The sequence below is a fragment of the Chrysemys picta genome, chromosome 4, assembly GCF_011386835.1.
Source record: "Chrysemys picta bellii isolate R12L10 chromosome 4, ASM1138683v2, whole genome shotgun sequence".
Taxonomy (NCBI): domain Eukaryota; kingdom Metazoa; phylum Chordata; order Testudines; family Emydidae; genus Chrysemys; species Chrysemys picta.
In genome coordinates this window covers 124,483,848-124,498,462 of record NC_088794.1, presented here as the reverse complement: position 1 = coordinate 124,498,462, position 14,615 = coordinate 124,483,848, and the positions used below count along the sequence as shown (strand labels likewise).

General features: G+C 42.2%; 1 protein-coding gene across 11 annotated transcripts in view; it reads left to right on the top strand.

Moving 5' to 3' along the window:
- TTC7B (tetratricopeptide repeat domain 7B) overlaps window positions 1-14,615 on the top strand; it is a 326,149-nt gene that overhangs the window by 71,161 nt on the left and 240,373 nt on the right. For all 11 annotated transcript variants that reach the window (XR_010601134.1, XR_010601135.1, XM_042858600.2 and 8 more), the window contains one exon: window positions 2,746-2,867. Coding sequence is in view for 7 of the 11 variants with exons in the window: in XM_042858600.2 (XP_042714534.2) it covers window positions 2,746-2,867 (122 nt within the window). In the remaining 4 variants the exon portion in view is untranslated. The remainder of the gene's footprint in view (window positions 1-2,745; window positions 2,868-14,615) is intronic.

The following is a 14,615-nucleotide window of genomic DNA, read 5'->3' as shown; positions in this document are numbered from 1 at the left end:
TAAGGATGGCATGGAATGGTATGGCCACCCTTACTTCTGCGTTGTTGCCTTCAGAGGTGGGCCCTTGGTCAGCAGCTGCTACTCAGCGCTGAAGGCAGCAGCACAGAAGTAAGGGTGGCATTCAGAGCTGGCGACTGGCCAACAGCCGCCGCTTTCTGGCCAACCAGCTCTGAAGACAGTGCAGAAGTGAGGATGGCAATACCACATCCCCCCTAAAATAACCTTGCAACCCCCTGCAACTGCCTTTTGGGTCAGGACCCACAATTTGAGAAATGCCGATCTTCCCCCATGAAATCTTTATAGTATAGTGTAAAAAAAGCACACAAAAGACCAGATTTCACTGGTGGACACCAGATTTCACGGTCCATTATGTATTTTTCATGGCCATAAATTTGGTTGGGCCCTACTTATGAGATCTGCAGTGTGGCTACCTGGCAACTTCCACATACTTTTACCAAACATTACAAAGCACATGTGGCATCCTCATCAGATGCTGCCTTTAGTCTCTGGGTCTCATAGTATGTGGGTCTCTAAGTCTTCACTGCTTTTCCTCCCCTTTTTCTGGTTGGACTGCTTGTGATTTCCCAACAGTCCTGTTTCCAGCCTAGATGAATTTCTGTGAATGACAACAGATCATTGAAACATGCAATTTTTTTATAATAGGAAATCATCTCATCTAGATTCTTCCCCACTTTTGCACATATGTTTATAGTGTTTTATGGTTTAAGATTTTAAACAGGAGTTGTGATGGACTTGCCAAGATGGTATAGGGGGAACAGCAGGAGCTTCCAAGTACTTCAATCAATCAGTTACCTCTCTGGTTCTATGGGTGAGATTAACCAAATAGTCCTGTTTATAGCCTAGAGGAATACCTTTTGTAAGAAGACATATTTACAGTAAGTTTTTAAAATGGCTTATTTTTAGAGCAGTTTTTTCTAACAGCCTTAGTCAGTCCATAGACCATATCTTAAATACTTGTACAGTTAACCTGTTCATCACAGGGTATTGGTGTATAATTGGTTTCATATTGGCACATACATAAAGCCAGTGCAACCAGTGGACATAATGGTACTGTCATTGAAATTAATAGTAGGTTTGCCAGTGGCTTCAGTGAGAGCAGGATTGGGTCCGGTATTTGTATTGTGAGGGACGGTGAGATTTCTCTTCATCTGACTTTTTTCCTTGTCTGGATGCTGCAAACTATTCCTGAACAATTTTCTACCTTTTTGGAATGTACCAGATCTCATAGATGGCAAGTACATTAGAAAACATGTCCTTTGCCCTGAACTTCCTGGTGGAGAGCACTCCCTAAAAATTATTAAATATGAATATGAGGGAAGAGATAAGTTACCAGTCACATTCACAGTGCACTTTAAGTTAGAATCACAGCTGAATTTTTTTTAATTTTAGACAATTTCTGCTGTTTTATAGTGTCTAGTGTTTAGACTTCAGCATGCCTAATGAATTTATGATTGGATTAGACATAGGGATTGAGTTTTTGTAGAAAGTTAGTATTCTCTCAGATACAATAATAACTCTACTTAACAGCATTATAGATAGTGTAATGTGGATGGAAAACTATAGTAAATAGGGTTCATTGTGTTCGATAAGATAGGGTATTTTCATTCAGATTCTGCTAACATTTAAATGTTCATCCAATTTCATTATGATACATGAAATTGTAACCAGAGGACCAGTTAGTCAAACGAGTGTTCTTTTGTGGATGTCTATAAAGAACTGTTCTGTTTTAAGAAAAGTCAATTCAGGATGTCAGAGAGATTGTCTACTTCAATGACAAGTATTTCATGCAAGCTGCATTGAAGGAGGACAGTAGTTACTCCACAAATCTACTTCTAAAAATATTTTAATCTTGGTATAAGTGAAGGAAAAGGGAAACAACACATTGTTAGCAATTGGGAAAGAGGGGCTATATTTTGCCTATAATATTTTTAAAGCAAGTGCGCATATGGAATTGTCAGTGTTCATTTTCACATAATGGATTTATTGAAATAGTTTCCTCTAGAATGTCTTTCATTATTGGTTTTTCATGACTGATAAAATATAGACTGTATAAATGAAAATCCAAGCCATACAGCAGTTTCAAAGAAGCTTTGGCTAAAAGGGCAATGTCAGCACAAATATTAAGGGACTCAAGTTCTGTATTTCACTCTTTTTGAACCACCTGGGGACACTACTTTTGAGTATCTCACTAATCTCCATGCATTTTTACATTAGTTTGTATTTCTGTGTACTTGACTCACCTATTTTATCTGAGCTTGGTAGTGCCTATGTATTAATTTTTGTAATTGGAACTAAACCATTTATGTGTAGGGGCTGATGCCAAGAGGAACTAAGCACTGCCATCTACTATTACTGAAGCATGTTGTAACTATATATTTTATAAGCTATACATTATTTTGCTTTGAATACTTTTTCATATATTGCATCCTAAAATGCATTAAAAATTAAATAATATAATTGCAGTGAGAATAATAGAAGAAGGAAGAATAAATTAAAAGTCACAGTGAAGGAAGGTATTGAGAAGAGATTTGAAAAGATGGAAAATCAGTGAGACAGATATAGAAATGCTCTCCTAGACAGCAGGAGAATGGAGTGAAGAAGGCTCTCTCAACAACATTATCGAGCGCCAGCTTCTTTGTTCTACCCCACATGCTCTCAAATAATAAGAATAGAATGTTTCATCTGTATTTCATTTAATTTTATTTCACTTGTGTGTTTTCTTAGGTAATAATTACCAATATACAAAACAGAAGCCCTAAACCGGGGTCTGCAGTGCATGAACAGGAACTGGGATTTTTCCTAGAAACAGGACTCCAAAGAGCACATGTCTTGTATTTCAAAAATGGGTAAGATTTGAATTTAGGGGTTTTTTTTGTTCTTGATCATAATGTCAAAAAAGTCAGAAAATGAAGCTGACGAGCATCTAATCTTTACTTTTTATTACTGTAGTAGAAATATTTTGGTTGTAGATATGAGCTGAGGGGTGAAAACATTATCTATTAATTTTTCTATCCAGATAGTATTTATCTTAACTTGCATTTAATTTTCCCCTCAAAAATATATGTTTAGAATGAAATAGGGAATATTAAATAGAATGAGTGAAATATTTTCTTACAGCTCTTTATTAACTGTAAGAACTTAAAATATCAAACTTATAAATATCTGTGAAATGTCTGTCTTTTGTGTTGAAACGTTAATAATGCAGATTACAAGAAAAAGAAATAGAAAATAAATTGAAACATTTGATTTTATAAATTTTTTTTCAAATCTCTTCAGTCGTCACTTATTTTAACATTATGCTGCAGGATAAATATGCATGAAGATCAACAGTATGTATATGTATAATCTCCGTTGTGCCTACTCTGTAGAACCTTTTAGACTGTGCATGGGAGTTCATTCATAATTTTGTGAAGTAAAAATTCTACTGAATATAGGCGTAGAAATAAATCTCAAACATTACAGAAAATGAACAAAGGAGTTCATTTTTTTAAGCTATTGAAAACTTGGCACCCTAGGTTTAAAGTACACTTCTGGTATTTGTTGTTGAATCCGTAGTCATTTTAGACTACATAGACTGGTTTGCTGGTGTGTGTGGGTTTTTTTTTTTTCTGAAAAAATACTGTGTGAAATCTTACCCCCTAACTGGCAAAACTCCCATTGACTTCAGTAAGGCCAGAATATCACTTTGTTTCATTAATACCTTTCAAATCAAAATAAATAACTAAAATGGGTGGAGTTAGGCAGTGTCTGTAAAGATGTGAGATTTTGATGTAATTTGAATAATGAGGGTTGATGAAGATTTTCTAATTTATTATTTTGCCACCTGTCTCTTGATCCCATCTGTTTTTCTGCTGTATCTTTTTTTAACTTGGACTGACCGGAACTGAATACTGAATTGTTAACTTTTTAAATAGTGACCAATGTTTTACTTTGTGCCCTTTTAATATTTCACTCCAAAATTACTTGAGTGTATATTTTACTTTGCCCTGGCCTTAATATCAAGTTTATAGGAATTCAGTCTAAGACCTTTTCACTAAAAAGGTTTCAATAGACTTGTTAAAACTATACTTATAAATCATTGTTTTCATGTTAGGGTTATATGAACATCGATGATAGGCAATTAGGAAAATTGGATGAATGTGCTTGTTTATCTTACAACAAGGCTTTGTTACAGATAAGACTATAGATGACAACAGCTCTCAAACTGTGGTGAAGCGGGGAATCTGCAAAATTTGAGTTGCTTTCTTTGTAGCATTTGTTTTGTGTTTTGTCTTTGCATATAGGCTTGGGCGAGAGTATGTTGATGTTATAGTGTAATGGGGTCCTTTGCCTTCTGCTTCTTCATGAAGCAAAGGTAATTATGAAATTGTATGAAATCTTTAAATGTCGGTTGTGTCACTAGATTCTTTCTAATCTGGCATTGCTTCTGAATTAGTTTCAATTAACGTGTTATCAGAATTACCTGATGAAGCATATTCACTTAAAAACCTGAATAAATACATATGCATAATATTTTTCAGAAATCACTCCAGCTCCAATAAGTAGTAGTAATCATGTAGCTCTGAAAAATCTGTTGCATAAACAGAGAAGCTTGTTGCTTGATGCAGTCCTCTGCTATGGAGTGTTTCTTCCTGCATATCTTGGAAACTCAAGGTCAGGTTTTCTAATGTGCTGAGCATTACTGAGAATCAGGCTCTCACTTGTTTTTATATTTATTTATGTATGTGTCAGTCACAAACAGTTGGCAAATATAAAAAGACTTTTTCAGCTATTGAAGGAGCTGGACCCTGTCCTCTGATACCTGGTATGCATTGCTGCTTACTTAGGCAAAACACTCTTATTTAAATTAGACCAGTTGATCCATTTAACTGTCCCTTTGCTCAGCAGCTGTACCCAGATTTTCTTTTAAAAAGAAAAGTATACATTCTTGTACAGAAACCAGTGAAGATCTTATAGGCATGCATTTTCTTGTAAGAAAAAAGATGAAGTATTGAAACCTTAGAAGTCTAAATGCTAAGTGCTAGGATTTAGAAAATACATGGAAAAACCATTATCTACCAAAAATTTATGAAACCATATTTCATGAATGATTTTACAATCTTTATTAAGACAGAAATTCCAAATTAATGTTTTCTTCCCAAAAGGTGTAGAAGAGTTGAGTTAGGATGAGCAAACTATATTGACCAATGCAATCCTAGGGATGCACCAGGCGAGGTAATTCCACTACAGATAGGGAAGTGTGATTACCATTATACAAGGAACTTGTGAGACCTCATCCGGAATGCTGTGTGCAGATGTTTAAGAAAGATGAATTCAAAGTGGAACAGGTACAGAGAAGGGCTACTAGGATGATCAGAGGAATGGAAAATTATGTCTTAGAAGAGGAGACTCGAGGAGCTTGACTTGTTTAGCCTAATCAAAAGCTAATGCTATGTAATGTGTAATACAATAATAAAATCAAATTAACATGATCACTAGCTAGTTGGTTTTGGGAAGACGTTTCTCATTGCCTTATGCCACAGTTCAGCCAAATGTTTAAATGTATGCTTATTAGGGTTAAATGATTAAAAAAATTAATCGTGATTTATCGTGCGATTAATTAATAGAATACCATTTATTTAAATATTTTTCAATGTGTTCTACATTTTCAAATATATTGATTTCAATTACAATACAGAATACAAAGTGTATAGTGCTCACTTTATATTTATTTTTGATTGCAAATATTTGCACTGTAAAAACCAAAAGTGTATAGTGCTCACTTTATATTTATTTTTGATTGCAAATATTTGCACTGTAAAAACCAAAAGAAATAGTATTTTTCAATTCACCTAATACAAGTACTGTAGTGCAATCTCTTTATCATGAAAGTTTAACTTACAAATGTAGAATTATGTACAAAAAAACTCTGCATTAAAAAATAAAACAGTGTAAAGCGTTAGAGCCTACAAGTCCACTCAGTCCTACTTCTTGTTCAGCCAGTCGCTAAGACAAACAAGTTTGTTTACATTTCCAGAAAATAATGCTGCCTGCTTCTTGTTTACAGTGTCACGTGAAAGTGAGAATAGATGTTTGCATGGCACTGTTGTAGCTGGAGTCACAAGATATTTACATGCCAGATGATCTAAAGATTCATATGAAAAGGGTTGGTGCTTAAAAAGTGTCAAATAGTGAATTTTTCTAGTGGTCCCCCTGGACTTGCCACTGAGTGAGACCCTACAAGAAAAGATCAGTTCTCTTTGATTTTTGGTTTCCTTACATTTCAGGATGAACACTATCAATTAACTTTTGTTTTAATTCGAAGTTGACCAAGCATCAGTGATGGGGGAGGGTGTGAATAATTCAAAATCCATGTCCTGCAGTTGTATTCTTAGCTAAAAATTCCAGTGATTTCAGTGGAAACTTTTCCTACTGTCTTTCCTCTGGTACTTGCCCTGTGCTTTTAATTCCTTTCCCCATCCATGCTTTATGGAATCATAGAAATGTAGGTCTTAACAGGACTTTGAAAGATCATCTAGTCCCACTGTTCATGCTGGGTGGGGCAGGACCAAGTATACCTAAATCATCTCTGGCAGGTGTTTGTCTGACCTGTTCTTAAAAATCTCAAATGACTTCACAAACTCCCTTGGTAACTTATTCCATTGCTTAACTATCCATATAGTTAGAAGTGTTTTTAAATATCTGATCTAAGGATATGTCTACACTGGCAAGTTTCTGCGCCACAAGTTATACCACTTTTATTAAAACACTGGAATTAAACCACTGTTGTGTGTCCACACACTGCTCCTTGTGACACTGGAGTGCATCCACATTAGCAGCTCTTGCAATGGCAAAGACAGCAGTGCATTGTGGTAGCTATCCCACTGTGCAACTGGCCGCAGGGTGCTTTGGGAAGGGGTTTCAATGCCTCATGGGGCAGGCACAGCATCACATGATGCAGGTTTCCCAATCCCATTGTTCCATGCGCATCCTACTACATTGACAGCAGCTTTTCAACTGAAGTGGGGGGGGAGGGAGTGTGTGTGTGTGTTTGGAGGGGAGGGAGAGAGAGAGTGTGTTTTGGGTGACAGTGTGTGCCAGCATGCTATCTTGTAAGTTCAGACAGCAGCAGGAAGCAACCCAGTCCTGGGGGAAGGGGGAAACCCTGACATCAGCTCCCGCCTCCCTCCCTGGACAGCAATCTCACACACACACACACACCCCTCTGTGCGCGCACACACACACACCTCTCTCTGTGTTCAACAGCATGAGCATTCCACATTAATGGTTTGCTTTGTGTCGTGGAGCAGATCAGCACAGCACGCAAGGGCTATCAGAAACGGTGCTTTGAAAGGGGAGGGGTGCATGTCTCCAGGGCAGCCGAGTTCAAAACAATGAGCAGAGCGGTCACTTGAGGCACTATGGGACCGCTCCAGAGACCAATTATAGCGCAGAAAGCAATCAAGTGTCTACATTGGCAATAGAGTGCTGGAGCCTCTGTGCAAATAGCCTTATGACTCTCATCGAGGTGGTTTTTTTGCAGCCCCAGAGTGGAGCCCTCTCCTGCACCCTGAACCAGTAGCGTAGCTAGGGCTGGAGCAGGGGGAGCAGTCGCTTCCCCTGAGCACATTTTCCAAAAGTGGCGCCTTTCCACGCAGCCAGCACTGGGCTCCGGACTAGGAGTCCGGAGCTGGGTTTTGCGTACGGCCGCCGGCTGGCTCTCAGCTCCGCACCGCCCTCTCGCATCCCCAGCCCTGCTTGCTCGCTTGCTCCGGGGCTGCAGGCGTCGTCGTCTGGTTGCCTGGCTCCCCGGAGATGAGGAGGAGGAGGCTCCCGCCCACCCGCAGCTGCCCGGCTTGCTAAGCCAAGCCCTGCTTGGCGCACGCCGCCCAGGCAGGGGGTGGGCTCTGCTGGGAGGGAAAGGGGTGGCAGTGCAGCCCCCCACCACGGCGGGGGGGTGGGGGCTGAGGAGCAGCAGCCCCGTTGGCCCCCGGCAACCCCATGCAGAGCGAGGCGGCCACGCGATGTGGAAGGCAAACACCTCCTGAGCCGTTCTGGATGAGCTCTCGCTCCTGGGCTGGTGATGCAGTATTGAACCAGCGCAGCAGCACGATGCTCAGGGGACACTGTGCCGCCATCTCTCAGTGGAAGCTTAAAACCAATGTCCTGACAATGTATGATCACTAAAGAGTCCACTTCCTCACTGCTTAACACTCCTGTTCTGTCCAGCCAAGTTCCACCCCAGAAGTAGCTGCATTTCAGGCTGGGATGAATGGTCTGTCTGTACGTATGTATTCTGTAAAGTACAACACATGAAGTGCATCAATGGCAAGTACTGGTATCCTGCTGGCATGATAGCCAGGGCACCATGATACTGTGTTGTATTGTTTGCATCTTTAGTTGTTATGCCGCCTCACTGCAGGGCACTATTGTGTGTCCTGGGGCACAGTCATTATGTGACACCATCACAATGCACTACAATAACATGCAGGTCTTTAATGGCCCATGCTCATGGGACACAGGGCATTTACAACAGTAGAATCATAGGACTGGAAGGGACCTCAGGAGGTCGTCTAGTCCAGTCCCCTGCACTCGTGGCAGGACTAAATATTATCTAGACCATCCCTGACAGGTATTTGTCTAACCTTTATTAAAAATCTCCAGTGATGGTGATTCCACAACCTCCCTGGGCAATTTATTCCAGTGCTTAACCACCCTGACAGTTAGGAAGTTTTTCCTAATATCCAACCTAAACCTCACTTGCAGCAATTTAAGTCCATTGCTTCTTGTCCTATCCTCAGAGGTTAAGAAGAACAATTTTTCTATCTCCTCCTTGTAACAACCTTTCATGTCCCCTCTCAGTCTTCTCTTTTCCAGACTAAACAAACCCAGTTTTTTCAATCTTCATGTTTGAAAAATAGGTCATGTTTTCTAGATCTTGAATAATTTTTGTTGCTCTTCTCTGGACTTTCTCCAATTTGTCCACATCTTTCCTGAAAAGTGATGCCCCAAACTGGACTTAATACTCCATCTGAGGCCTAATCAGCCTATTACTGTCCTGAGACCTCCAGGTGAAGTGGCAATCCAACTGTATGGAAGCAGGAGACATGCGTTCAATTCTCAGCTCTGCCAGTGACTCCCTGGTGACTTTGAACAAGTCACTTAGTCTGACTGTGCCTCTGTTCTCCATCTGTAGGTATGTCTGCATTGGAGCTGGAGGAGTCATGCCGAGCTGGAGGAGTCATATTGGTGCTAGCTCGGATCAAACTAGAGTGCTAAAAATAGAAGTGGAACGGCATGAGCACCAGGAGGTGCTAGTCACCTGAGTGCTTAATAAGGGTCTCAGGTGGGATCACACTCAGGATGGCTAGCCCCTTGCACCACTATGGCTCTGTTTCTATTTTTAGCACACTAGCTTGATCAACGCTAGCACGGGTATGTCTACACAAGTCGGAAATTACACCTCCCTTTTCCAGTGTAAACATAACCCGAATCATAGGGATACTTCCTTTTGTCCACCCTCTGTAAACTCTTTGTACTCTATATGTACAGCTTCTAGCACAGCGGGGCCCTGACTTCACCTGAGGCTTCTAGGCCCTATTGGACTTGTTATTAATAATAATTAATATGCCACAAAGAAATAAGGGAACCATTGGCTGGAATCCAAGCGTGCAGCACTACAGTAGGCACCTGTCACTTGGAAGTTAACACTGCTTCCAAGCTTTCAGTTTTCTCACATCAGGACATCCGAGGGGATCTCGACACAACAGCACAAAAGTCACAATCTGGTGGGCAGAGCTCCTAGTGGCTCTGAACCCCAGCTGGTGCCGGCGGAGGAGGTGGAGAAGGAAGGAAAAGGGGGGGAGGAGGGATTTTTTTTCTCGTGGTCTTTCTTCAGCAGCATCTTTTCTCCGCGAGCAGCGGCAGCCCGGGGAATGGCTCTGCTGCAGCCGAGCCACCGCTCTGCTCCGGGGGCAAAGGGTGACAATTATAAACTACTGTATTCTGTCATTTACTTTCTAGAATCTAAAGTATATCTAAGTATAATCTAAAGTTCTCCTGTGAAATGCCGGCTGTGCAAACCCTTCCATAGCTGGATCATTCTTGTGTTTTTATTTTAAGTACAAATAAATATGTATAACGAATTTAAAAGTATGTAATTAGTAATTTGATATGTTGGGTGGCACCTTTTTTTGTGTTCGCTGCCCCTGATTTTAGAACCTGGCTACGCCACTGCCCTGAACCCCTCATTTCTGGTCTCATTCCGGATCCCGTACCCCCTCCCGCACCCCAATCCCCTGCCCCAGCCAAGGGCCCCCTCCCACACACTGAACCCCTCAGCACCATCCCCCCTACCCGGAGTCCCCTCCTCCACCCCAAGCTCCTCATCCCTGGCCGCACCCCAGAGCCTGCACCCACAGCCAAAACCCCACATCCAACCCCCTACCCCAGCCTGGTGAAAATGAGTGAGTGAGTGAGGGTGGAGTGAGTGGGTGGTGAGGCCTCAGAGAAGGGGCAGGCAGGGGCTTGGCTTCGGGGCAGGTGGCATGTGATAAATAAAGGGCAGGAGGGTAGCTCCCTTTGATGGACACCCAGCCAACCAGTTAGCTGTAAAATCCCTCTTGGTAGCTGTTCTTTACTTGGTTTACCAGTAAAGGGTTAAAGTCCCCCAGGTAAAGAAAAAAAAAGTGGGTACCTGACCAAAAGAGACAGTGGAAAGGCTAGAACTTTTTAAAATGGGAAAAGAAAATTTCCCTTTGTCTGTGGTTGCTCTCTCTGGGCTGCAGAGACATGGAGCAGCAATGCTATGTAAGGCTTGAAAACTCATCTTCCATACCTAGAAGAAATTATTTGGGATGGGAATGTTTAGCTAGACAAAATCAGGTTTATTTTTTATTTTGGCTTGTGGATCTCCTCTGTGCTAACCCCGGATGCTTTTGTTTGCTTGTAAACTTTAAGCTGAACCCCCAAGAAAGCTATTTTGGGTGCTTAATTTTTGGAATTGCTCTTTTAAAATCTATCAAAAGCCTAAGTTAAAATGTATTTTCCTTCTTTGAGGTTTGTGTGTAACATAGTAAAAGCATCCTGATTGATTAGTAACCTAGATTGGTTAATAACTAAATCCCACAGAGTTTTAAATCTTGTGCTGCAAAGAGCTGCAGGAGATAGATTATAGAGCCACTTGTGGCTAGCGTGCGTTAGTCTAAGTATCACTGATCTAGACCATATTTCTCTAGTTTGCTTATGAGAATGTTGTATGAAACTGTTAAAAGCCTTACTAAAATCAAGATATATCATGTCTGCAGCTTCTCCCCCTTCTCCCCCCCCCCCCATCCAGTTGGCAAGTAACCCTGTCAAAGAAGGAAATGAGATTAGTTAGGCATGATTTGTTCTTGACGAATACATACTTCTTCTTCGAGAGATGTGTCTGTGGGTGCTCCAATCCAGGTGATGGTGTGTCCCTATGCCTTTGGTTAGAGAGTTTTGCAGCAGTGCCCATATGGGTCAGGCACACGAGGTGCCTGCCTCGTGTGCCGTTGGTGCTTTATCTAGCTCACATGCAACCCGGACTCCTCAGTTCCTTCTCAACTGTCCCCGGCCTGAGACGGAGCTCAGCAGTCCTGTTGAAAGCCTTCATTTCTACTAATTAGTTTAGATAAATTAGTGAGTTAGGATTGTTTTAGATACATTATGTTTCAGTTATTAGAGTTGCGTCCCCTACCGGGGGGAGGACAAGAAGGGAAGAAAAATTTTATTTCTCCGTCCCTTAATACAGTTAGTGTTAGGTTAGGAAAATGCCTGGTTCACCAGGATTTAAAATATGCACAACATGCAGAGAGGCGATGTCTGTGTCAGATGGACACACTCAATGTGTTTTGTTATGTAGGGGAAGCTCACATTCCTCAGAAATGTGCCCATTGTAACAAACTGAAAGCTAGGGCATGCAGGGATAGAGACCTGAGACTGAAAGTCATCTTGATGGAGAAGTCATTAAGACCAGTATAAGTCACCCGTCTCTTCACTGCCAAGGTCCTCGAAGACCAAAAAATCCACACAAAAATGGCCAGTCTCTTTGCCTCATAAAGAACAGACCAACACAAATTGATCGCCAACCAAATCGCTCTCATTGGTGCTGACTGCACCACGGCTCAGCACCTATTAGACTCTGGGCACCTCCTGCACCGTCTGCGTGGTGGCCGCCGCCGGAACCCAGTGCTCCGATGCGACATCTAACGGCTCTAAGTTGCCTGTCTCTACCACGGCACCGCTGACAGCACTAAAGGAGATGGCACCGACAACCGCTCCTATTTCTGTGCCACAGCCCAATGCTGCTAGTGCAATGGCGCCGACACACTACTTGCCAAATACGACCACAGAAACTATGGAAAGTTTATGGACTTTATTAATAAGATTCCAGAGGAAAAGAGGCAACAATTTAAATCACTGGTCTCCGAAGGACAAATGATTGCACGCATGGCTCTACAGGCCTGACTAGACATTGCTGACAGGGTCGCCACATCCACCGCTACAGCTGTGGTCATGTGACAAGCCTCGTGGTTTAATTCTTCAGCATTCCCATGGGAAATATAGAATCTATCCAAAGATCTCCCCCTCGCCTGAGAAAAATTTGTTTGCAGCCAAAACCAATGAGGTACTGCACGCTATGTCCAGTCCCTTGGCATTCATACTCCTGCCACAAAAAAGAGACAATACAGGTATCGACCATATCAGAGGAATAGATACTCAATATACACAGAAACACCAGAGGCCTTATGAATAACATCAGCAACGACAGAGATCACAATGGTGCCAACCTTCACCAGCATCTCAACCTCCTTCCTCTAAGCAACAAATATGAAGGCTTGGTCGAGGGTCTGGAAGACCTCTCCCACATTCCAGCGCCTACACACTCCATCCATCTATTTGGAGACCGTTTGCTCACTGTCCCATCGACAAATGAACCCTAGAAGTATCCATTCGGGCTACACCATTTCTTTACTGTCTACACCCCCCCCATCCCTCTTCAGGGACCCCTCTCATGAACATTTGCTACACCAAGAGGTAGATCATCTCCAATAAGGGGCAGTGGAAATTGTTCCTGTGCAACATAGGGGGAAAGGGGTTTTATTCCCACTACTTTTTAATGCAAAAGAAAATGGGGGAGGGTGATCTATCCTCGATCTCAGGCGACTGAACAAGTTCGTAAGAAAGTAACTGTTCAAGATGGTCGCCTTAACAATAATACCAGCGCTGGAGCAGAGGGACTGGCTTTCAGCCCTCGACCTGCGGGATGATTATTTTCATGTTACAATGCACCCCACCTACAGGCGTTTTCTGAGATTTACTTTGGACACAGACCACTATCGATACAAGGTTTTACCTTTTGACCTGTGAACAGCACCTCTCGTTTTCTCAAAGATCCTCACCATAGTAATGGTGCAACTGAGAAAACAAGGAATAATAATATTCCGTTACCTGGACAACTGTCTTTTGAAGTCACACACTCGATCAGACGCCATTTCCTCTACCCAAATGACAATAGATTGCTCCCAGTGTCTTGGTTTACAAATAAAAGAAATTGACAATAGAACCAGCTCAACAGTTAGTATTCATCGTTGCTTACCTCGACTTGGTGGCAGCATCACTTCCACAAGACAGATTCGACACGATAAAGACACTCAGATCCACAGTGTGGTACAGCTAGGGTGACCAGATGTCCCTATTTTATAGGGACAGTCCCGATATTTGGGGCATTTTCTTCTATAGGCACCTATTACCCCCCACCCCCTGTCCTGATTTTTCACACTTGCTGTCTGGTCACCCTAGGTACAGCCCACGCATGCCTAAAACTTTTGGGCCACATGCACATTTGTGGTCAAACATGCGTGCCTGCACATGCCTTGCCTACAAGGAGGGCTTGCAACCGTCTACAGACCAAACAAACACAGGTTAAACATACGGTTAACGATGCCCCCCAAGGTCAGGGACTCACTAACTGGTGGACTTAACCATACAAACTGTGCTCGGGGATCCCATTTACACAAGTTCCTCCATCACTTGTGATCACAACAGATCCCGCCCTCATAAGGTGGGGAGCACGCATGCAACATTGCACAATTCCAGGATTATGGTCCACAGCCGAGACAGGGCTACACATAAACCTGCTAGAACTTCATGCCGTTCGCAATGTCTACCTCCACTTCCTACCATTCATAAGAGACCAAAACATAAGAGTAATGACTGACAACATCACTTGCATGTTTTACATAAACAGGCAAGGAAGAGCCCGATTGCACTTGCTATGTACCTGATACTATGAGACTCTGGAATTGGTGCATCCAACACAATATCCACATCTTGGCTTCCTGCCTACCTGGATGCCAGAACACCACAGCAGATGAACTCAGCAGACATTTTCCCCATGACCATAAATGGGAATTAAACAACGCGATACTGGAATGTATATTCTGAAAATAGGGCCACCCACAAATAGATCTATTCGTGACTGCCCGCAACACCAACTGTCTGAAATTCTGCTCCAGAGGATGTCTGGGAAGGCGATCTATGTGGGATGTGTTCTGGACCACATGGAACACAGACCTCCTCTATGCATT